Source organism: Oncorhynchus masou, unplaced genomic scaffold (genome assembly GCF_036934945.1).
Source record: "Oncorhynchus masou masou isolate Uvic2021 unplaced genomic scaffold, UVic_Omas_1.1 unplaced_scaffold_594, whole genome shotgun sequence".
Lineage (NCBI taxonomy): Eukaryota > Metazoa > Chordata > Actinopteri > Salmoniformes > Salmonidae > Oncorhynchus > Oncorhynchus masou.
Window position 1 is genome coordinate 97501 of NW_027012364.1, and position 25927 is coordinate 123427.

Below are 25927 nucleotides of genomic sequence, written 5' to 3' on the forward strand. Positions count from 1 at the left end.
GGAGAGACTAGACACTGTAGAGCCACAATGGAGGTGAGACTGTAGACACTGTAGAGCCGCAATGGAGGTGAGACTGTAGACACTGTAGAGCAGCAATGGAGGTGAGACTGTAGACACTGTAGAGCCGCAATGGAGGTGAGACTGTAGACACTGTAGAGCCGCAATGGAGGAGAGACTAGACACTATAGAGCCACAATGGAGATGAGACTGTAGACACTGTAGAGCCGCAATGGAGGAGAGACTAGACACTGTAGAGCCACAATGGAGGTGAGACTGTAGACACTATAGAGCCACAATGGAGGTGAGACTGTAGACACTGTAGAGCCACAATGGAGGAGAGACTGTAGACACTGTAGAGACACAATGGAGGTGAGACTGTAGAGCCACAATGGAGGAGAGACTGTAGACACTGTAGAGCCACAATGGAGGAGAGACTGTAGACACTAGAGACACAATGGAGGTGAGACTGTAGACACTGTAGAGCCACAATGGAGGTGAGACTGTAGAGCCACAATGGAGGAGAGACGGTAGACACTGTAGAGCCGCAATGGAGGAGAGACGGTAGACACTGTAGAGCCGCAATGGAGGTGAGACTGTAGACACTGTAGAGCCGCAATGGAGGAGAGACTGTAGACACTAGAGACACAATGGAGGTGAGACTGTAGAGCCACAATGGAGGAGAGACTGTAGACACTGTAGAGCCACAATGGAGGAGAGACTGTAGACACTAGAGACACAATGGAGGTGAGACTGTAGACACTGTAGAGCCACAATGGAGGAGAGACTAGACACTGTAGAGCCACAGTGGAGGAGAAACTGTAGACACTGTAGAGCCACAATGGAGGAGAGACGACACTGTAGAGCCACAATGGAGGAGAAACTGTAGACACTGTAGAGCCACAATGGAGGTGAGACTGTAGACACTGTAGAGCCACAATGGAGGAGAGACTGTAGACACTGTAGAGCAATTATGGAGGAGAGACTAGACACTGTAGAGCCACAATGGAGGTGAGACTGTAGACACTGTAGAGCCACAATGGAGGTGAGACTGTAGACACTGTAGAGCCACAATGGAGGTGAGACTGTAGACGCTGTAGCGCCACAATGGAGGAGAGACTAGACGCTGTAGAGCCACAATGGAGGAGAGACTAGACACTGTAGCAATGGAGGAGAGACTGTAGACGCTGTGGGAGAGAGACAAGAGTCGTTGTGTGTCATCGTCATAGCAGTGATAGGTCGGACTGGTTTGGGTTTTTAACTTTACCTTCTATACCGGCATTTGAATGTTTGGTTTGTTAAATGTGATACGCATTGTTGTAACATCCATTTTTTTATTTTATAGTTTACTTCTCTCCAGTCTCTCTATGCCGCTTTCCACACAGACCTAGCCACGCCCCCTGTCACTCAAAGAGCTCGTTTGATGTTCCTCAACCAGGAGACACTTGTGTTCAGTCTGCATGATCAACGCAACACATACAAACAACACTGTTGATGACAACGATGCAGTTGTCACTTTTGCTTCTTAAATATAAATCTACTAGTCTTCCATAATGACACTATTAGCTTGCGTTTCTTAAATCTGCTAACAGCTAGTTTGCCTTTTCCTGGCAAGTTGTTGCTAAATCTTGTTAGCCGCTAATGCTAATCGCTAGCTAATAAATGTACTGAGTCAGAACAAGTGTAATTAGCTAGTACAGCCTGATAATACCAGTGATTGTGTAGACCTTAATTAGCATGTTGTTTGTGCAACAGTGTCTTCTACATTTTAAAGAGGTACAACGCAAAGCAAGAATCAGGTAGCTTACATGAAGTAGCTAAGAGAAAACATTCAATGTCGCCAAAGATTATAGGGTCCCCCTAGGAAGCACCTATCAACACATTAGTTCCTACCCTGTCACAATAATAACTTCTCCCTGGCATTTTCATTCGTTGTCATGTCCAACAACACTGTATTAAAAATGCCCACTATTATATTCTAACCAAAATAATTATAATAGACATTATATTCCCATGATTCCAACAGTTAACACAAGTGTTTTGCTCTAGATTGTAACATTTGTCGCCAAAGATTATAGGGTCCCCCTAGGAAACACCTATCAACACATTAGTTCCTACCCTGTCACAATAAGAACTTCTCCCTCTAGATTGTAACGTTTGTCGCCAAAGATTATAGGGTCCCCCTAGGAAACACCTATCAACACATTAGTTCCTACCCTGTCACAATAAGAACTTCTCCCTCTAGATTGTAACGTTTGTCACCAAAGATTATAGGGTCCCCCTAGGAAACACCTATCAACACATTAGTTCCTACCCTGTCACAATAAGAACTTCTCCCTCTAGATTGTAACGTTTGTCGCCAAAGATTATAGGGTCCCCCTAGGAAACACCTATCAACACATTAGTTCCTACCCTGTCACAATAAGAACTTCTCCCTCTAGATTGTAACGTTTGTCGCCAAAGATTATAGGGTCCCCCTAGGAAACACCTATCAACACATTAGTTCCTACCCTGTCACAATAAGAAATAAAAATAAGTTAAAAGAGAGAGGAGAGGTCCATCCTCATAGCAGTGATAGGAGAGACCATGTGAGGATATGACAGAGCTGAGTGACTTAGAGAGGAGAGGTCCATCCTCATAGCAGTGATAGGAGAGACCATGTGAGGATATAACAGAGCTGAGTGACTTAGAGAGGAGAGGTCCATCCTCATAGCAGTGATAGGAGAGACCATGTGAGGATATAACAGAGCTGAGTGACTTAGAGGAGGTCCATCCTCATAGCAGTGATAGGAGAGACCATGTGAGGATATAACAGAGCTGAGTGACTTAGAGAGGAGAGGTCCATCCTCATAGCAGTGATAGGAGAGACCATGTGAGGATATGACAGAGCTGAGTGACTTAGAGAGGAGAGGTCCATCCTCATAGCAGTGATAGGAGAGACCATGTGATCATATGACAGAGCTGAGTGACTTGGTGTAGAGAGAGGAGAGAGCCTAAAACGATGACATCTGGTCTACTGTTTACCTCGAACCATCTAAACTCAGCATTGTTGTTAAATCATTGATATGGAACATAAACGCTCTTGTCTTTCTCTCTCTCTGTCTCTCTGTCTGTCTGTCTGTCTGTCTGTCTGTCTGTCTGTCTGTCTGTCTGTCTGTCTGTCTGTCTGTCTCTAGCGGTTGGTTTATACGTGAAGAGCAGTGAACCGCTGAACGTCGTTGCTAACCTAGTGAACGGTAACCGTGGCGCCGGTGTTGCCGTGCTACAGAGCGGTCAGATGACTCGACTAGTTGCTAACTGCGTCCATGGAAACGGTCGCGGTGGCGTCACCGTGGAGAGGGAGTGTCGGGTGGAACTCCGCGGCAACGGTGTGTATGACAACGGCGGCCATGGCGTTAGTTTCCGGGCGATGGACAGGTGGTGGAGAACGATGTGGTGGGTAACCGTGGTTACGGGATACGGTTGTCGGACAGCGCCGACGTCAAGGTGAGCTGGGCTCAGACACACAACACACGTACACACCAAATAACCATCACCCTGGGAATTAAATAAATACTTTGTGTGTGTGTGTGTGCAGGTGTTGCGTAATCGAGTCCAGCCGGTGCAGGGTGTGGCATCGCCGTGCTGGGGCCGGCAAAGGCCGTCGTCCACGACAACCTGGTGTTCCAGGGTCACCCCGGCAACGTCAAACCCCGCTACACCGCGACCCCGGCAACGTCGGCAGCGCGCTGCGCAATAACAGCATGCTGAAACATAGCAACAGGTAGCTTAGCAACTGACTTTCAATGCTACTCGCCAAGTATGGACACTTCGGGTTAATACATTTAACCTCTCCTCTCTCCTCATCCTTTTTCCTTCCCTCATCCCTTCTCTCCTCTTCCCTCACCCCGTTTCCTCTCCTCTTCGTCTCCCCTCTCCCCTCTCCACCCATCTCTGCTCTCTCCTGCCAGGACGTGTTCCTCTGCCCCTCCCTGGGTTTTGGAGAACCCTCCTCCCCGCCCCCTCTCTGACCGCCCCTCATCCCTCCCCCCTCCTCCTCCTGCCACCCCTCCCACTTTGCCATCTCCATGACTACCAGGATCACCGCCACTGTCGAGAGCGGTTGCCATAACAACGGCAGCGTCTTCTGCACCATCCTCTGAGGCCCTAGCAACCCCGCCCTGAAGACGGATTGGATGACCTCCTCACCAGGGGTCAAGAGTTCAACCTCTCCTGTCTCGAGACATTCTGTTTTCTTAGAACATTTCCTCTGACATGTTGATCTAGGAACACTTGAACTCAGCAGATGTTGTGGAATGGCTGCCTGTCCTGGGGGTTATAGAACGTTGTCCTCCCCAGGGGGTTCTAGAACATTGTCCTCCCCCGGGGGTTCTAGAACATTGTCCTCCCCCGGGGGTTCTAGAACATTGTCCTCCCCAGGGGGTTCTAGAACATTGTCCTCCCCGGGGGTTCTAGAACATTGTCCTCACCAGGGGGTTCTAGAACATTGTCCTCCCCAGGGGGTTCTAGAAGTGTCATTGAGCTGTGAGATCCCCACTACTGGAGGAGCTTGTGGCATCTGGTGTGGTATCATGACAGTATCATGTGACTGGTGTGGTATCATGACAGTATCATGTGACTGGTGTGGTATCAGGACAGTATCATGTGACTGGTGTGCTATCATGACAGTATCATGTGACTGGTCTGGTATCATAACAGTATCATGTGACTGGTGTGGTATCATGACAGTATCATGTGACTGGTGTGGTATCATGACAGTATCATGTGACTGGTGTGGTACCATGACAGTATCATGTGACTGGTGTGGTATCATGACAGTATCATGTGACTGGTGTGGTATCATGACAGTATCATGTGACTGGTGTGGTACCATGTGACTGGTGTGGTATCATGACAGTATCATGTGACTGGTGTGGTATCATGACAGTATCATGTGACTGGTGTGGTACCATGTGACTGGTGTGGTATCATGACAGTATCATGTGACTGGTGTGGTATCATGAGACTGGTGTGGTATCATGACAGTATCATGTGACTGGTGTGGTACCATGTGACTGGTGTGGTATCATGAGACTGGTGTGGTATCATGAGACTGGTGTGGTATCATGACAGTATCATGTGACTGGTGTGGTATCATGTGACTGGTGTGGTATCATGACAGTATCATGTGACTGGTGTGGTATCATGAGACTGGTGTGGTATCATGACAGTATCATGTGACTGGTGTGGTATCATGTGACTGGTGTGGTATCATGACAGTATCATGTGACTGGTGTGGTATCATGACAGTATCATGTGACTGGTGTGGTATCATGAGACTGGTGTGGTATCATGACAGTATCATGTGACTGGTGTGGTATCATGAGACTGGTGTGGTATCATGACAGTATCATGTGACTGGTGTGGTATCATGAGACTGGTGTGGTATCATGACAGTATCATGTGACTGGTGTGGTATCATGAGACTGGTGTGGTATCATGACAGTATCATGTGACTGGTGTGGTATCATGTGACTGGTGTGGTATCATGACAGTATCATGTGACTGGTGTGGTATCATGTGACTGGTGTGGTATCATGACAGTATCATGTGACTGGTGTGGTATCATGTGACTGGTGTGGTATCATGACAGTATCATGTGACTGGTGTGGTATCATGTGACTGGTGTGGTATCATGACAGTATCATGTGACTGGTGTGGTATCATGACAGTATCATGTGACTGGTGTGGTATCATGTGACTGGTGTGGTATCATGACAGTATCATGTGACTGGTGTGGTATCATGTGACTGGTGTGGTATCATGACAGTATCATGTGACTGGTGTGGTATCATGTGACTGGTGTGGTATTATGACAGTATCATGTGACTGGTGTGGTATCATGACAGTATCATGTGACTGGTGTGGTATCATGACAGTATCATGTGACTGGTGTGGTATCATGACAGTATCATGTGACTGGTGTGGTATCATGACAGTATCATGTGACTGGTGTGGTACCATGTGACTGGTGTGGTATCATGACAGTATCATGTGACTGGTGTGGTACCATGTCACTGGTGTATCAGTGGTTAGGGATTGGAGTTTTACCAGACTAGGAATAACTCCTGGCCTTAACAATGATGACAATATTCACATTTCTCAACAAAACAAAATCCTGTTTCCTCACTGAAATGTCCACTAGCGTCTGTTTTTACAGTGCTTTCTAAATGTTTTCAAAAACCACATGAGTCACTTCCTCAGTTCTTCCAGACAGGTGATGTTCTGACAGAGCGGTATGAACTCACACACAACCTGAACTTAAAGTTTATTACATTAAAATGTTTTATTTGTTTACAGAATACTTTGTGAGGAGGGTTTCTCGTATCCATCTTTATCTAACCCGCTTTCCCTCTCTAGGAATATTTACCCTCTCCTCTTCACTCTTCCTCTTTTCCCCATCTTCCTCACCTCCCTCTAGGAATATTTACCCTCTCCTCTTCACTCTTCCTCACCTCCCTCTCTAGGAATATTTACCCTTTTCACTCTTCCTCTTTATCCCAGTCTTCCTCACCTCCCTCTCTAGGAATATTTACCCTTCCCTCTCCACCTCCTTACCCCGTCTTCCTCTCCTCTTCCTCCTTACCCCCACTTCCTCTCCTCTTCCTCCTTACCCCATGTCTTCCTCCCTCCTCCTTCCACTCCAATCACACCGACAGAGTCATTACATGTTGGTACGCGACGCTCTACCCAGAAGTACATTCATCTCCAGTAAAACGACGCTGCGTTATCCTCGCCGCGTTGCGTTTTCAGAGGCAGTCGCAGTGCATTCTGGGTAGAGCGTCGCGTTGGATGTATCAGACTGTCTGCTGCAGGCGGCTTGACAGAAAAGTTGAACGCGAAACTTCGGACAAAAACCAGACGACGCTGCCGGTGTGTTTGGAAGCGTTTCCCTCGTCTTCCTCTAATGCATTTTTGCGTTTGCGTATCTCCGTGAACGTTTGGTATTTGACGAGCGGCAGCTGCAGAGACGCCAGTCTGTTCTCGGCCGTCGGCCCGTCGCTGTCCCCCGTCACACAGCCGTGTCTGGACAGGGTCAACCCCATCGACTTGGCCACCTCCACCATCCTACACACACACACACACACACACACACACAGACAGAGATACACACACACACACACACACAGAGAGAGAAAATATCAGTAACGCAGTTGCTTTTGTGTTTTTATTAATTATTTCACCTTTATGTATTTATTTAAAGTACCTACATTTGTATTTATTTGATTTATTTCACCTTTATTTAACCAGATAGTTGAGAACAAGTTCTCATTTACAATTGCGACCCAGACCAAGATAAAGCAAAGCAGTTCGACACAAACAACTACACAGAGTTACACATGGAGTAAAACAAACATACAGTCAATAATACAGTAGAACAAAAGAAAACAAAAAGTCTATATACAGTGAGTGGAAATGAGGTAAGTTAAGGCAATAAATAGGCCATGGTGGCGAAGTAATTACAATATAGCAATTAAACACTGGAATGGGAGATCGGCAGAAGATTAATGTGCAGGTAGAGACACTGGGGTGCAAAGGAGCAAGATAAATAATACAGTATGGGGATGAGGTAGATAGATGGGCTGTTTACAGATGGGCTATGTACAGGTGCAGTGATCTGTGAGCTGCTCTGACAGCTGGTGCTTAAAGCTCGTGAGAGAGATGTGAGTCTCCAACTTCAGTGATTTTTGCAGTTCGTTCCAGTCATTGGCAGCAGAGAACTGGAAGGAAAGGCGGCCGATGGAGGAATTGGCTTTGGGAGTGACCAGTGAGATATACCTGCTGGAGCGCGTGCTTCAGGTGGGTGCTGCTATGGTGACCAGTGAGATATACCTGCTGGAGCACGTGCTACGAGTGGGTGCTGCTATGGTGACCAGTGAGATATACCTGCTGGAGCGCGTGCTTCAGGTGGGTGCTGCTATGGTGACCAGCGAGCTGAGATAAGGGGGACTTTACCTAGCAGGGTCTTATAGATGACATGGAGCCAGTGGGTTTGGTGACGAGTGTGAAGCGAGGGCCAGCCAACGAGAGCGTACAGGTCGCAATGGTGGGTGGTATATGGGGCTTTGGTGACAAAACGGATGGCACTGTGATAGACTGCATCCAATTTGTTGAGTAGAGGGTTGGAGGCTATTTTATAGATGACATCACCGAAGTCGAGGATCGGTAGGGTGGTCAGTTTTACGAGGGTATGTTTGGCAGCATGAGTGAAGGATGCTTTGTTGCGATATAGGAAGCCAATTCGAGATTTAATTTTGCATCTAGATGTAATTTTGGATTGGAGATGCTTAATGTGAGTCGAAGGAGAGTTTACAGTCGAACCAGACACTCAGGTATTCAAAATGGTCGGTAATCTGTTCGTTAACTTGGCATTCGAAGACCTAAGAAAGGCAGGGCAGGATAGATATAGGTCTGTAGCAGTTTGGGTCGAGAGTGTCTCCCCCTTTGAAGAGGGGGATGACCGCGGCAGCTTTCCAATCTTTGGGAATCTCAGACCATACAAATGAGGTTGAACGGGACAGTAAATAGGGTTTGCAATAATTTCGGCACCTAATCTCTTTAAAGAGGTCTCTCTCTCTCTTTCTCTCTCTGTGACCCCCCAGGTCTCTGTAATAGTGTCTCTCTCCTGTTCTGTGACCCCCAGGTCTCTCTCCTGTTCTGTGACCCCCCCCAGGTCTATGTAAGTGTCTCTCTCCTGTTCTGTGACCCCCCCAGGTCTCTCTCCTGTTCTGTGACCCCCCAGGTCTCTCTCCTGTTCTGTGACCCCCCCAGGTCTCTCTCCTGTTCTGTGACCCCCCAGGTCTCTCTCCTGTTCTGTGACCCCCCAGGTCTCTCTCCTGTTCTGTGACCCCCAGGTCTCTGTAATAGTGTCTCTCTCCTGTTCTGTGACCCCCAGGTCTCTCTCCTGTTCTGTGACCCCCCAGGTCTCTCTCCTGTTCTGTGACCCCCAGGTCTCTGTAATAGTGTCTCTCTCCTGTTCTGTGACCCCCCAGGTCTCTCTCCTGTTCTGTGACCCCCCCCGGTCTCTCTCCTGTTCTGTGACCCCCCGGTCTCTCTCCTGTTCTGTGACCCCCAGGTCTCTCTCCTGTTCTGTGACCCCCACAGGTCTCTCTCCTGTTCTGTGACCCCCCAGGTCTCTCTCCTGTTCTGTGACCCCCAGGTCTCTCTCCTGTTCTGTGACCCCCCAGGTCTCTCTCCTGTTCTGTGACCCCCCAGGTCTCTCTCCTGTTCTGTGACCCCCGGTCTCTCTCCTGTTCTGTGACCCCCCCAGGTCTCTGTAATAGTGTCTCTCTCCTGTTCTGTGACCCCCAGATCTCTCTCCTGTTCTCTGTGACCCCCAGGTCTCTGTGACCCCCCAGGTATCTCTCCTGTTCTGTGACCCCCCAGGTCTCTCACCATTTCTCTGTGACCCCCAGGTCTCTGTGACCCCCAGGTCTCTCACCGTTTCTCTGTGACCCCCAGGTCTCTCACCGTTTCTCTGTGACCCCCCAGGTCTCTGTGACCCCCAGGTCTCTCACCGTTTCTCTGTGACCCCCAGGTCTCTCACCGTTTCTCTGTGACCCCCCAGGTCTCTGTGACCCCCCCCAGGTCTCTCACCGTTTCTCTGTGACCCCCAGGTCTCTGTGTAACAGGGTGAGGTCAGCGGTCATGTCTCCCATGTGGAGCAGCAGGGCCAGGCAGTACGCTGCCACCTTCACACGCATCGACGTAGACACCACGTACTGCACCCTGGAGACACACACACACACACACACACACACACACACTAGTAACATTCTGCACCCTACGCTCATTAATACCAATGTAGCTACTGAATTTAACTAAATCTGATTTTTAACTCAGAGGAAGGAAAGGAGAGCTCTATTCCCTATCTAGTGCACTATGTAGGGTGCTATTTGAAAAGCAGACGATCTATGGGCCCGGGTCTAGTGCACTATGTAGGGTGCTATTTGAAAATCAGACGATCTATGGGCCCGGGTCTAGTGCACTATGTAGGGTGCTATTTGAAAAGCAGACGCTCTATGGGCCCGGGTCTAGTGCACTATGTAGGGTGCTATTTGAGAAGCAGACGCTCTATGGGCCCGGGTCTAGTGCACTACGTAGGGTGCTATTTGAGAAGCAGACGCTCTATGGGCCCGGGTCTAGTGCACTATGTAGGGTGCTATTTGAGAAGCTGACGATCTTTGGGCCCGGGTCTAGTGCACTATGTAGGGTGCCAGCGAGTGGACAGCTACCTGCCGTTATTGAAGGTCTCCACGGTGAAGGTCCTCATCAGCTTGATGTGGATGATACGAGGAATGCCCTCCTCCTGCCCGACTAGAAAACAACATTAACACAACCCTTAATGATACGAGGACAGCCCTCCTCCTGACTAGAAAACAACATTAACACAACCCTTAATGATACGAGGGCAGCCCTCCTGACTGACTAGAAAACAACATTAACACAACCCTTAATGATATGAGGGCAGCCCTCCTGCCTGACTAGAAAACAACATTAACACAACCCTTAATGATACGAGGGCAGCCCTCCTCCTGACTAGAAAACAACATTAACACAACCCTTAATGATACGAGGCAACCCTCCTGACTAGAAAACAACATTAACACAACCCTTAATGATACGAGGGCAGCCCTCCTCCTGCCCGACTAGAAAACAACATTAACACAACCCTTAATGATATGAAGACAGCCCTCCTCCCCGACTAGAAAACAACATTAACACAACCCTTAATGATACGAGGGCAGCCCTCCTCCTGACTAGAAAACAACATTAACACAACCCTTAATGATACGAGGGCAACCCTCCTGACTAGAAAACAACATTAACACAACCCTTAATGATACGAGGGCAGCCCTCCTCCTGACTAGAAAACAACATTAACACAACCCTTAATGATACGAGGGCAGCCCTCCTCCTGACTAGAAAACAACATTAACACAACCCTTAATGATACGAGGGCAGCCCTCCTCCTGACTAGAAAACAACATTAACACAACCCTTAATGATACGAGGGCAGCCCTCCTCCTGCCCGACTAGAAAACAACATTAACACAACCCTTAATGATATGAGGACAGCCCTCCTCCTGACTAGAAAACAACATTAACACAACCCTTAATGATACGAGGGATTAGAGATTATGTTCTCGGTAAACACTACAGGTGCTCAAACGAGGATTACTTAAAAAAAAAACACTTGCTTCTCGTACACACACACACACACACACACACAGAGAGACACACACACACACAGAGACACACACACACACAGAGAGACACACACACACGGCGTGGCACTCACACTTGCGAGTCATGTTTTTCTGCCGTGCCAGTTTGAGCAGCAGGAGGAGGTAGAAGGCACAGCGAGCCTGTCTCTCTCGGGCCACGCCCTCTCTGGGCAGGCTCTCCAACTGACACACCACGCTCTGACACCTGGAACAACAACGTCAGCACAACGTCAACAACACAACAACAACGTAAACAACACAACAACAACACATCAACAATGTCAACAACAACAACGTCAACAACATCAAATCAACAACAACAACGTCAACACGACGTCAACAACACAACAACAACGTCAACAACACAACAACAACACATAAACAACGTCAACAACAACAACGTCAACAACATCAAATCAACAACAACAACGTCAACAACACAACAACAACGTCAACAACACAACAACAACACATAAACAACGTCAACAACAACAACGTCAACAACATCAAATCAACAACAACAACAACGTCAACACTGCCAACAACAACAACGTCAACAACACAACAACAACACATAAAACAAACACAACGTCAACAACAACAACGTCAACAACACAACAACAACACATAAAACAACACGTCAACAACAACAACGTCAACAACACAACAACAACACATCAACAACGTCAACAACAACAACGTCAACAACACAACAACAACACATAAACAACGTCAACAACAACAACGTCAACAACACAACAACAACACATAAACAACGTCAACAACAACAACGTCAACAACACATCAACAACACATCAACAACAAAGTCAACAACAGTATGAGTGTTGTAGTCCGACCCTTCATCTGTTAAGTTCTGTAGTTCCTCTGGGGTCAGGGCGGCCATCTTGGAGCCAGCAGCATCCAGGACATCGTACTCCACCGGAGACAGGACTGGGACTCAGGTAAGGACTCACACATTAACCTGGCCACGCACGCATTAACCTGGCCACGCACGCATTAACCTGGTCACGCACGCATTAACCTGGTCACGCACGCATTAACCTGGCCGCGCATTAACCTGGCCGCGCATTAACCTGGTCACACACACAAATTAACCTGGTCCCACACACACACTAACCTGGTCCCACACGCACTAACCTGGTCACACACGCACTAACCTGGTCCCACACACGCACTAACCTGGTCCCACACACGCATTAACCTGGTCCCACACACGCATTAACCTGGTCACACACACGCATTAACCTGGTCACACACACGCATTAACCTGGTCACACACACGCATTAACCTGGTCACACACACGCATTAACCTGGTCACACACACGCATTAACCTGGTCACACACACGCATTAACCTGGTCACACACACGCATTAACCTGGTCACACACACGCATTAACCTGGTCACACACACGCATTAACCTGGTCACACACACGCATTAACCTGGTCACACACACACGCATTAACCTGGTCACACACACACGCATTAACCTGGTCACACACGCATTAACCTGGTCACACACGCATTAACCTGGTCACACACGCATTAACCTGGTCACACACGCATTTACCTGGTCACACACGCATTTACCTGGTCACACACGCATTTACCTGGTCACACACGCATTTACCTGGTCACACACGCATTTACCTGGTCACACACGCATTTACCTGGTCACACACGCATTTACCTGGTCACACACGCATTTACCTGGTCACACACGCATTTACCTGGTCACACACGCATTTACCTGGTCACACACGCATTTACCTGGTCACACACGCATTTACCTGGTCACACACGCATTTACCTGGCCACACATTACCTGGTCACACACGCATTTACCTGGCCACACATTACCTGGCCACACATTACCTGGCCACACATTAACCTGGTCACACATTAACCTGGTCACACATTAACCTGGTCACACATTAACCTGGTCACACATTAACCTGGTCACACATTAACCTGGTCACACATTAACCTGGTCACACATTAACCTGGTCACACATTAACCTGGTCACACATTAACCTGGTCACACATTAACCTGGTCACACATTAACCTGGTCACACATTAACCTGGTCACACATTAACCTGGTCACACATTAACCTGGTCACACATTAACCTGGTCACACATTAACCTGGTCACACATCATACTCCACCGGAGACAGGACTGGGACTCAGGTAAGGACTCACACATTAACCTGGTCACACATTAACCTGGTCACACATTAACCTGGTCACACATTAACCTGGTCACACATTAACCTGGTCACACATTAACCTGGTCACACATTAACCTGGTCACACATTAACCTGGTCACACATTAACCTGGTCACACATTAACCTGGTCACACATTAACCTGGTCACACATCATACTCCACCGGAGACAGGACTGGGACTCAGGTAAGGACTCACACATTAACCTGGCCACACATTAACCTGGCCACACATTAACCTGGCCACGCATTAACCTGGCCACGCATTAACCTGGCCACGCATTAACCTGGCCACGCATTAACCTGGCCACGCATTAACCTGGCCACACATTAACCTGGCCACACATTAACCTGGCCACACATTAACCTGGCCACACATTAACCTGGTCACACATTAACCTGGCCTCACACACTAACCTGGTCTCACACACTAACCTGGTCTCACACACTAACCTGGTCTCACACACTAACCTGGTCACACACACACACACACACAGTCCAGGTGAAGGATACTGTCGTCAAACAGGTAGACCTGTTGAGGTGTGTCAGCGTCGGGGTAGCAGGGAGGAAGGTAATGAGACACTGCAGACTGGGACTCTGCCTGAACAACTTCCTGCTGAAGGGCTGGAGAAACATCACTGTGTTACTGTACAGGTGTGTGTGTGTTCCTGTACAGGTGTGTGTGTGTGTACTGTACAGGTGTGTGTGTGTGTGTTACTGTACAGGTGTTCGTGTGTTACTGTACAGGTGTTCGTGTGTTACTGTACAGGTGTTCGTGTGTTACTGTACAGGTGTTCGTGTGTTTTACTGTACAGGTGTTCGTGTGTTCCTGTACAGGTGTTCGTGTGTTCCTGTACAGGTGTGTGTGTTCCTGTACAGGTGTGTGTGTTCCTGTACAGGTGTGTGTGTGTTACTGTACAGGTGTGTGTGTGTGTGTGCGCGTGTTACTGTACAGGTGTGTGTGTGTGTGTGCGCGTGTTACTGTACAGGTGTGTGTGTGTGTGTGTGCGCGTGTTACTGTACAGGTGTGTGTGTGTGTGTGCGCGTGTGTTACTGTACAGGTGTGTGTGTGTGCGCGTGTGTTACTGTACAGGTGTGTGTGTGTGCGCGTTACTGTACAGGTGTGTGTGTGTGCGCGTGTTACTGTACAGGTGTGTGTGTGCGCGTGTTACTGTACAGGTGTGTGTGTGTGTGCGCGCGTGTTACTGTACAGGTGTGTGTGTGTGTGTGCGCGTGTTACTGTACAGGTGTGTGTGTGTGTGTGCGTGTTACTGTACAGGTGTGTGTGTGTGTGTGTTACTGTACAGGTGTGTGTGTGCGCGTGTTACTGTACAGGTGTGTGTGTGTGCGCGTGTTACTGTACAGGTGTGTGTGTGTTACTGTACAGGTGTGTGTGTGTGCGCGTGTTACTGTACAGGTGTGTGTGTGTACTGTACAGGTGTGTGTGTGTGCGCGTGTTACTGTACAGGCGTGTGTGTTTGCTACTGTACAGGTGTGTGTTTCTACTGTACAGGTGTGTGTGTTACTGTACAGGTGTGTGTGTGTTGTGCTACTGTACAGGTGTGTGTGTGTGCGCGTGTTACTGTACAGGTGTGTGTGTGTGTGTGCGCGTGTTACTGTACAGCGGTGTGTGTGTGCGTGTTACTGTACAGGTGTGTGTGTGTGTGTGCGCGCGTGTTACTGTACAGGTGTGTGTGCGCGTTACTGTACAGGTGTGTGTGTGCGCGTTACTGTACAGGTGTGTGTGTGTGTGTTACTGTTACTGCGTGTGTGTTACTGTACAGGTGTGTGTGTTACTGTGTGTGTGTGTGTTACTGTGTGTACGTCTTCTGGTCTGACTGTGTCCTTCAGAAAGTATTCAGACCCCTTGACTTATTCCACATTGTTACATTACAGCCTCATTCTAAACTGGATTCAATAGTTTTTTTCCCCCTCTCACCATAATGACATCACAGTACCCCATAATGACATCACAGTACCCCATAATGACATCACAACCTATAATGACATCACAATACCTCATAATGACATCACAATAACCCCATAATACCAAGTAGCAAGTTTTCATCAAGGATCTCCACTTTACTCCGTTCATCTCTCCCTCGATCCTGTCTAGTCTCACAGTCCGCTGAAAAACATCCCCACAGCATGATGCTGCCACCACCATGCTTCACCGTAGGGATGGAGCCAGGTTTCCTCCAGACGTGATGCTGCCACCACCATGCTTCACCGTAGGGATGGAGCCAGGTTTCCTCCAGACGTGATGCTGCCACCACCATGCTTCACCGTAGGGATGGAGCCAGGTTTCCTCCAGACGTTTTTGACGCTTAGCATTCAGGCCAAAGAGTTCAATCTTGCTTTCATCAGACCAGAGAATCTGAGAGTCCTTCAATTCCTTTGACCTCATGGCTTGGTTTTTGCTCTGTCAACTGTGGGACCTTATATAGACAGGTGTGTGCCTTTCCAAATCATGTCCAATCAATTGAATTTACCACAGGTGGACTCCAATCAAGTTGTAGAAACATCTCAAGGAGGATCAATGGAAACAGGAGGCACCTGAACTCAATTCAGAGTCTCAATACTTATTTCGGTTTATTTTTTAATAAATATGCAAATATTTCTAAACCCATTTTCGCTTTGTCATTGTGGGGTATTGCGATGTCATTGTGGGGTATTGCGATGTCATTGTGGGGTATTGCGATGTCATTGTGGGGTATTGCGATGTCATTGTGGGGTATTGCGATGTCATTGTGGGGTATTGCGATGTCATTGTGGGGTATTGCGATGTCATTGTGGGGTATTGCGATGTCATTGTGGGGTATTGTGTGTCGATTTGAGGATAAAAAAGGCTGTAACTAAAATGTGGAGAAAGAGAAGGGGTCTGAATACTTCCCAAATGTACTGTAGGTGTGTGTGTGTAGGTATACAGGTGTGTGTAGGTATACAGGTGTGTGTAGGTATACAGGTGTGTGTAGGTACCTTCCAGGCCCTTCTGGTCTATGATGGAATGGGCAGCCTTTGCCACAGCGCTCTGCAGGGTCTCACTGCCCACCTGGTTCAGTCTCCTGGAGGTCAGAGCTCTCTTCTGCTTGTTGGTGCCAAACGCCTCGATCAGAGAGTCCACCTGTAAGGGGGGTTAGGTATTCATTCTGATGATTGATGTGATCAACTGCAGATTATAAATGTAGCCTGCGGTGGATTTAGTAAAACAACACTTAAAACCTGACAGTAAGTATTGGGGAAACTCTAATCCCTGGAACTAGAGACTCTGTCTCCTCGCCACGCGCTCTCACCACTGGTGTCCCCCAGGGCTCTGTTCTAGGCCCTCTCCTATTCTCGCTATACACCAAGTCACTTGGCTCTGTCATAACCTCACATGGTCTCTCCTATCATTGCTATGCTGACGACACACAATTAATCTTCTCCTTTCCCCCTTCTGATGACCAGGTGGCGAATCGCATCTCTGCATGTCTGGCAGACATATCAGTGTGGATGACGGATCACCACCTCAAGCTGAACCTCGGCAAGACGGAGCTGCTCTTCCTCCCGGGGAAGGACTGCCCGTTCCATGATCTCGCCATCACGGTTGACAACTCCATTGTGTCCTCCTCCCAGAGCGCTAAGAACCTTGGCGTGATCCTGGACAACACCCTGTCGTTCTCAACCAACATCATGGCGGTGGCCCGTTCCTGTAGGTTCATGCTCTACAACATCCGCAGAGTACGACCCTGCCTCACACAGGAAGCGGCGCAGGTCCTAATCCAGGCACTTGTCATCTCCCGTCTGGATTACTGCAACTCGCTGTTGGCTGGGCTCCCTGCCTGTGCCATTAAACCCCTACAACTCATCCAGAACGCCGCAGCCCGTCTGGTGTTCAACCTTCCCAAGTTCTCTCACGTCACCCCGCTCCTCCGCTCTCTCCACTGGCTTCCAGTTGAAGCTCGCATCCGCTACAAGACCATGGTGCTTGCCTACGGAGCTGTGAGGGGAACGGCACCGCAGTACCTCCAGGCTCTGATCAGGCCCTACACCCAAGCAAGGGCACTGCGTTCATCCACCTCTGGCCTGCTCGCCTCCCTACCATTGAGGAAGTACAGTTCCCGCTCAGCCCAGTCAAAACTGTTCGCTGCTCTGGCCCCCAATGGTGGAACAAACTCCCTCACGACGCCAGGACAGCGGAGTCAATCACCACCTTCCGGAGACACCTGAAACCCCACCTCTTCAAGGAATACCTAGGATAGGATAAGTAATCCTTCTCACCACCCCCCCTTAATGACTTAGATGCACTATTGTAAAGTGGCTGTTCCACTGGATGTCAGAAGGTGAATTCACCAATTTGTAAGTCGCTCTGGATAAGAGCGTCTGCTAAATGACTTAAATGTAAATGTAAATGTAAGGGAGGTGTTCAAGGCTGATAGAACTCTAGAACGTTCCTGGTTCTATTTTTAACAGATGTTCAAGGCTGATAAAAATAGAACTCTAGAACGTTCCGGGTTCTAACAGAAATGAATGTTCAAGGCTAATCGAACTCTAGAACATTCCGGGTTCTATTTTTAACAGATGTTCAAGGCTGATAAAAATAGAACCCGGAACGTTCTAGAGTTCTAACAGAAATGAATGTTCAAGGATAATAGAACTCTAGAACGTTCCGGGTTCTATTTTTAACAGAGATGAATGGAGGTACCTTTTCCCTGTATGTTAGATCTGTGTTCTGGGACGCGTCATTCTCTGTAGACGCCTCCCTGGGAAACAGACAACACGTTAGTCAGAGAGAGCGCCTCCCTGGGAAACAGACAACACGTTAGTCAGAGAGAGAGACGCCTCCCCTGGGAAACAGACAACATGTTAGTCAGAGAGACGCCTCCCTGGGAAACAGACAACATGTTAGTCAGAGAGAGAGACGCCTCCCTGGGAAACAGACAACATGTTAGTCAGAGAGAGAGACGCCTCCCTGGGAAACAGACAACATGTTAGTCAGAGAGAGACGCCTCCCTGGGAAACAGACAACATGTTAGTCAGAGAGAGAGACGCCTCCACTGGGAAACAGACAACATGTTAGTCAGAGAGAGAGACGCCTCCCCTGGGAAACAGACAACATGTTAGTCAGAGAGAGAGACGCCTCCCCTGGGAAACAGACAACATGTTAGTCAGAGAGAGAGAGACGCCTCCCCTGGGAAACAGACAACATGTTAGTCAGAGAGAGAGAGACGCCTCCCTGGGAAACAGACAACATGTTAGTCAGAGAGAGACGCCTCCCTGGGAAACAGACAACATGTTAGTCAGAGAGAGAGAGACGCCTCCCTGGGAAACAGACAACATGTTAGTCAGAGAGAGAGACGCCTCCCCTGGGAAACAGACAACATGTTAGTCAGAGAGAGAGACGCCTCCCTGGGAAACAGACAACATGTTAGTCAGAGAGACGCCTCCCTGGGAAACAGACAACATGTTAGTCAGAGAGAGACGCCTCCCCTGGGAAACAGACAACATGTTAGTCAGAGAGAGAGACGCCTCCCTGGGAAACAGACAACATGTTAGTCAGAGAGAGAGACGCCTCCCTGGGAAACAGACAACATGTTAGTCAGAGAGAGAGACGCCTCCCTGGGAAACAGACAACATGTTAGTCAGAGAGACGCCTCCCCTGGGAAACAGACAACATGTTAGTCAGAGAGAGACTCCTCCCCTGGGAAACAGACAACATGTTAGTCAGAGAGAGAGACGCCTCCCCTGGGAAACAGACAACATGTTAGTCAGAGAGAGAGACGCCTCCCCCTGGGAAACAGACAACATGTTAGTCAGAGAGAGACGCCTCCCCTGGGAAACAGACAACATGTTAGTCAGAGAGAGAGACGCCTCCCTGGGAAACAGACAACATGTTAGTCAGAGAGAGACGCCTCCCCTGGAAAACAGACAACATGTTAGTCAGAGAGAGAGACGCCTCCCTGGGAAACAGACAACATGTTAGTCAGAGAGAGACGCCTCCCTGGGAAACAGACAACATGTTAGTCAGAGAGAGAGACGCCTCCCTGGGAAACAGACAACATGTTAGTCAGAGAGAGAGACGCCTCCCCTGGGAAACAGACAACATGTTAGTCAGAGAGAGAGAGCCTCCCTGGGAAACAGACAACATGTTAGTCAGAGAGAGACGCCTCCCTGGGAAACAGACAACATGTTAGTCAGAGAGAGACGCCTCCCCTGGGAAACAGACAACATGTTAGTCAGAGAGAGAGACGCCTCCCTGGGAAACAGACAACATGTTAGTCAGAGAGAGAGAGACGCCTCCCTGGGAAACAGACAACATGTTAGTCAGAGAGAGAGACGCCTCCCTGGGAAACAGACAACATGTTAGTCAGAGAGAGAGAGACGCCTCCCTGGGAAACAGACAACATGTTAGTCAGAGAGAGAGACGCCTCCCTGGGAAACAGACAACATGTTAGTCAGAGAGAGAGACGCCTCCCTGGGAAACAGACAACATGTTAGTCAGAGAGAGAGACGCCTCCCCTGGGAAACAGACAACATGTTAGTCAGAGAGAGAGACGCCTCCCTGGGAAACAGACAACATGTTAGTCAGAGAGAGACGCCTCCCCTGGGAAACAGACAACATGTTAGTCAGAGAGAGAGACGCCTCCCTGGGAAACAGACAACATGTTAGTCAGAGAGAGACGCCTCCCTGGGAAACAGACAACATGTTAGTCAGAGAGAGAGAGACGCCTCCCCTGGGAAACAGACAACATGTTAGTCAGAGAGAGAGACGCCTCCCCTGGGAAACAGACAACATGTTAGTCAGAGAGAGAGACGCCTCCCTGGGAAACAGACAACATGTTAGTCAGAGAGAGAGAGAGCCTCCCCTGGGAAACAGACAACATGTTAGTCAGAGAGAGAGACGCCTCCCCTGGGAAACAGACAACATGTTAGTCAGAGAACTCCCCTGGGAAACAGACAACATGTTAGTCAGAGAGAGAGACGCCTCCCTGGGAAACAGACAACATGTTAGTCAGAGAGAGAGACGCCTCCCCTGGGAAACAGACAACATGTTAGTCAGAGAGAGACGCCTCCCCTGGGAAACAGACAACATGTTAGTCAGAGAGAGAGACGCCTCCCCTGGGAAACAGGGGATGACTGTCACATTGAAGGGTTTCATCTGATAGGGGATGACTGTCACAGTGAAGGGTTTTATCATCTCATAGGGGATGACTGTCACAGTGAAGGGTTTTATCTGATAGGGGATGACTGTCACAGTGAAGGGTTTTATCTGATAGGGGATGACTGTCACAGTGAAGGGTTTCATCCGTACCTGGGATGACTGTCACAGTGAAGGGTTTTATCTGATAGGGGATGACTGTCACAGTGAAGGGTTTTATCTGATGGGGATGACTGTCACAGTGAAGGGTTTTATCTGATAGGGATGACTGTCACAGTGAAGGGTTTTATCTGATAGGGGATGACTGTCACAGTGAAGGGTTTCATCCGTACCTGGGATGACTGTCACAGTGAAGGGTTTTATCTGTACCTGGGATGACTGTCACAGTGAAGGGTTTTATCCGTACCTGGGATGACTGTCACAGTGAAGGGTTTTATCTGATAGGGGATGACTGTCACAGTGAAGGGTTTTATCCGATAGGGGATGACTGTCACAGTGAAGGGTTTCATCCGTACCTGGGATGACTGTCACAGTGAAGGGTTTTATCTGATAGGGGATGACTGTCACAGTGAAGGGTTTCATCCGTACCTGGGATGACTGTCACAGTGAAGGGTTTTATCTGATAGGGGATGACTGTCACAGTGAAGGGTTTTATCTGATAGGGGATGACTGTCACAGTGAAGGGTTTTATCTGATAGGGGATGACTGTCACAGTGAAGGGTTTTATCTGATAGGGGATGACTGTCACAGTGAAGGGTTTCATCCGTACCTGGGATGACTGTCACAGTGAAGGGTTTTATCTGATAGGGGATGACTGTCACAGTGAAGGGTTTTATCCGTACCTGGGATGACTGTCACAGTGAAGGGTTTTATCTCATAGGGGATGACTGTCACAGTGAAGGGTTTTATCCGTACCTGGGATGACTGTCACAGTGAAGGGTTTTATCTGATAGGGGATGACTGTCACAGTGAAGGGTTTTATCTGTACCTGGGATGACTGTCACAGTGAAGGGTTTTATCTGATAGGGGATGACTGTCACAGTGAAGGGTTTTATCTGATAGGGGATGACTGTCACAGTGAAGGGTTTTATCTGATAGGGGATGACTGTCACAGTGAAGGGTTTTATCTGATAGGGGATGACTGTCACAGTGAAGGGTTTTATCTGATAGGGGATGACTGTCACATTGAAGGGTTTCATCTGATAGGGGATGACTGTCACAGTGAAGGGTTTATCTGATAGGGGATGACTGTCACAGTGAAGGGTTTTATCTGATAGGGGATGACTGTCACAGTGAAGGGTTTTATCTGATAGGGGATGACTGTCACAGTGAAGGGTTTTATCTGATAGGGGATGACTGTCACAGTGAAGGGTTTTATCTGATAGGGATGACTGTCACAGTGAAGGGTTTTATCTGATAGGGGATGACTGTCACAGTGAAGGGTTTTATCTCATAGGGGATGACTGTCACAGTGAAGGGTTTCATCTGATAGGGGATGACTGTCACAGAGAAGGGTTTCATCCGTACCTGGGATGACTGTCACAGAGAAGGGTTTTATCTGATAGGGGATGACTGTCACAGTGAAGTGTTTTATCTGATAGGGGATGACTGTCACAGTGAAGGGTTTTATCTGATAGGGGATGACTGTCACAGTGAAGGGTTTCATCCATACCTGGGATGACTGTCACAGTGAAGGGTTTTATCTGATAGGGGATGACTGTCACAGAGAAGGGTTTCATCCGTACCTGGGATGACTGTCACAGAGAAGGGTTTTATCTGATAGGGGATGACTGTCACAGTGAAGGGTTTTATCTCATAGGGGATGACTGTCACAGTGAAGGGTTTTATCTGATAGGGGATGACTGTCACAGTGAAGGGTTTTATCTGATGGGGATGACTGTCACAGTGAAGGGTTTTATCTGATAGGGGATGACTGTCACAGTGAAGGGTTTTATCTGATAGGGGATGACTGTCACAGTGAAGGGTTTTATCTGATAGGGATGACTGTCACAGTGAAGGGTTTCATCCGATGGGATGACTGTCACAGTGAAGGGTTTTATCTGATAGGGGATGACTGTCACAGTGAAGGGTTTCATCCGTACCTGGGATGACTGTCACAGTGAAGGGTTTTATCTCATAGGGGATGACTGTCACAGTGAAGGGTTTTATCTGATAGGGGATGACTGTCACAGTGAAGGGTTTTATCTGATAGGGGATGACTGTCACAGTGAAGGGTTTTATCATCTCATAGGGGATGACTGTCACAGTGAAGGGTTTTATCTGATAGGGGATGACTGTCACAGTGAAGGGTTTCATCCGTACCTGGGATGACTGTCACAGTGAAGGGATTTATCTGATAGGGGATGACTGTCACAGTGAAGGGTTTCATCCGTACCTGGGATGACGGGCTGCATGTTGAAGAGTTGAGCGTTGTGCACCTCCATCCTCATGGTCTCCTTGTTCAGCACCCCGACATAATACCTGAGACAAAATAACACACAGTCACCCTGCCACTGTTTTGGTAAACAGCTGAGAGACGTAACAACATGGGCACCCTGCCACTGTTTTGGTAAACAGCTGAGAGACATAATAACAAGGGCACCCTGCCACTGTTTTGGTAAACAGCTGAGAGACATAACAACACTGTCACCCTGCCACTGTTTTGGTAAACAGCTGAGAGACATAATAACAAAAGGGACACCCTGCCACTGTTTTGGTAAACAGCTGAGAGACATAACAACACTGCCACCCTGCCACTGTTTTGGTAAACAGCTGAGAGACATAACAACCCTGCCACTGCTTTGGTAAACAGCTGAGAGTCATAATAACAACATGGGCACCCTGCCACTGTTTTGGTAAACAGCTGAGAGACATAATAACAACATGGGCACCCTGCCACTGTTTTGGTAAACAGCTGAGAGACATAATAACAAAAGGGTCACCCTGCCACTGTTTTGGTAAACAGCTGAGAGACATAATAACAACATGGGCACCCTGCCACTGTTTTGGTAAACAGCTGAGAGACATAATAACAAAAGGGTCACCCTGCCACTGTTTTGGTAAACAGCTGAGAGACATAATAACAAAGGGTCACCCTGCCACTGTTTTGGTAAACAGCTGAGAGACATAACAACATGGTCACCCTGCCACTGTTTTGGTAAACAGCTGAGAGACATAACAACCCTGCCACTGTTTTGGTAAACAGCTGAGAGACATAACAACACTCTCACCCTGCCACTGTTTTGGTAAACAGCTGAGAGACATAATTCTTGTAAACATGGTTTTGATGTTTTTTTTTTTGTGTTTTTTAAAACTTAAAATAAAAACTTACTTGCAAAAGGTTGTTGCATTTCAAGGATCCTGCTCCAAAGTTATTACCAACATAGGAGAGTCTGTCTGATTCTGCAACCTAAACACAGGAAGGAGACCGTGTCAGAGAGAAGTAGAATTATAAACACAGGAAGGAGACCGTGTCAGAGGGAAGTAGCCTTAAAAACACAGGAAGGAGACCGTGTCAGAGAGAAGTAGCCTTAAAAACACACAGGAAGGAGACCGTGTCAGAGAGAAGTAGAATTATAAACACAGGAAGGAGACCGTGTCAGAGAGAAAAAAACAGTAGAATTATAAACACAGGAAGGAGACCGTGTCAGAGAGAAGTAGCCTTAAAAAAACACAGGAAGGAGACCGTGTCAGAGAGAAGTAGTCTTAAAAAACACAGGAAGGAGACCGTGTCAGAGAGAAGTAGAATTATAAACACAGGAAGGAGACCGTGTCAGAGAGAAGTAGAATTATAAACACAGGAAGGAGACCGTGTCAGAGAGAAGTAGCCTTAAAAAACACAGGAAGGAGACTGTGTCAGAGAGATGTAGCCTTAAAAACACACAGGAAGGAGACCGTGTCAGAGAGAAGTAGAATTATAAACACAGGAAGGAGACCGTGTCAGAGAGAAGTAGAATTATAAACACAGGAAGGAGACCGTGTCAGAGAGAAGTAGCCTTAAAAAACACAGGAAGGAGACTGTGTCAGAGAGAAGTAGCCTTAAAAACACACAGGAAGGAGACCGTGTCAGAGAGAAGTAGAATTATAAACACAGGAAGGAGACAGTGTCAGAGAGAAGTAGTCTTATAAAAACACACAGGAAGGAGACCGTGTCAGAGAGAAGTAGCCTTAAAAAACACAGGAAGGAGACCGTGTCAGAGAGAAGTAGCCTTAAAAAACACAGGAAGGAGACCGTGTCAGAGAGAAGTAGCCTTAAAAACACACAGGAAGGAGACCGTGTCAGAGAGAAGTAGCCTTAAAAACACAGGAAGGAGACCGTGTCAGAGAGAAGTAGCCTTAAAAACACAGGAAGGAGACCGTGTCAGAGAGAAGTAGCCTTAAAAAACACAGGAAGGAAACTGTGTCAGAGAGAAGAGGATGGAATGTTGTTTTACCAAAAATGTCTAATATTTTAAAATCAATATTTATAATTTTATTTATTTATTTATCAACTTAAGTGTTTTGCTCCTGGGTACAGACCCAAAACGGATCCCAGATGAGCGTTCTAGAGGCAACGCCACCCTACACCAGGCGTATTGATCTCACCAGCATGCGTCGGTTCTTCTTCCTCGGGTTGGTCTGGTCCACGTTCTTATAGAAGCTGAAGTCCAGCTGCTGTGTGTTCCTCAGGATGCCGTTAGAGAACTGAACTGTTGAGGAGAAAGGGGGAATTGATGATTGACATGAATGTGTATATGTGTGACGATGCTGTTTATCGACCACAGCTCTGCCTTCAATACCATAGTGCCCTCTATGCTCACCACAAAGCTCAGAGACATTAACTAATGCATACCATTTTTTTTTATTTGACTCTTGGGAAGTAGATAAAGGACTTCAATGACAAAATCCAGAAGTTATTATGCATTTAACGTCACTGCGTTAACATGAGAGCACCCACGTGTACTACGGAACTGGGTGGATTTACGTGTTGTCAATTCTTGGAGACGCTTAAAATTGCAATCTTGTATTTAAAATGAATAATTAGTCCGTAACATAAATAGTCATATTTACCAATAGCAGCTTTATCGTCTTCTCTCTCCTCTTCACAGCAAACCAATGTGCAGTTGGCATCCATGTTTGTTGTCAGTCAACGGACCTCAAAAAAAACAAAACGGAAATATATTCACCCTCCTCCACACACAAAACAAACCCACAGCGACGCCCGATGGCGAGGAGTGGTACTGCAACTCGTTAACACGGTGCGCTGATAGGAGTGTAGCGCCACCTACAGAGTCTG

At 47.8% G+C, this 25927-nt stretch overlaps 1 protein-coding gene and 1 pseudogene across 1 annotated transcript; one reads left to right on the top strand and one right to left on the bottom strand.

Moving 5' to 3' along the window:
* LOC135536319 (F-box only protein 10-like) overlaps positions 1-6338 on the top strand; it is a 28381-nt pseudogene extending 22043 nt beyond the window's left edge.
* LOC135536320 (DNA-directed RNA polymerase I subunit RPA49-like) lies at positions 6289-25773 on the bottom strand. Its single transcript, XM_064962678.1, has 12 exons — positions 25702-25773; positions 25237-25340; positions 23967-24061; positions 23047-23133; positions 18199-18256; positions 16494-16638; positions 14028-14138; positions 12122-12215; positions 11339-11469; positions 10272-10353; positions 9634-9765; positions 6289-7104 (listed from the first exon to the last, which is right to left on the bottom strand). The coding sequence occupies exons 1-12, from the start codon at positions 25763-25765 to the stop codon at positions 6834-6836; spliced, it is 1374 nt and encodes a 457-aa protein (XP_064818750.1). The 5' UTR covers positions 25766-25773; the 3' UTR covers positions 6289-6833.
* Between the last annotated feature and the right edge of the window lie 154 nt (positions 25774-25927).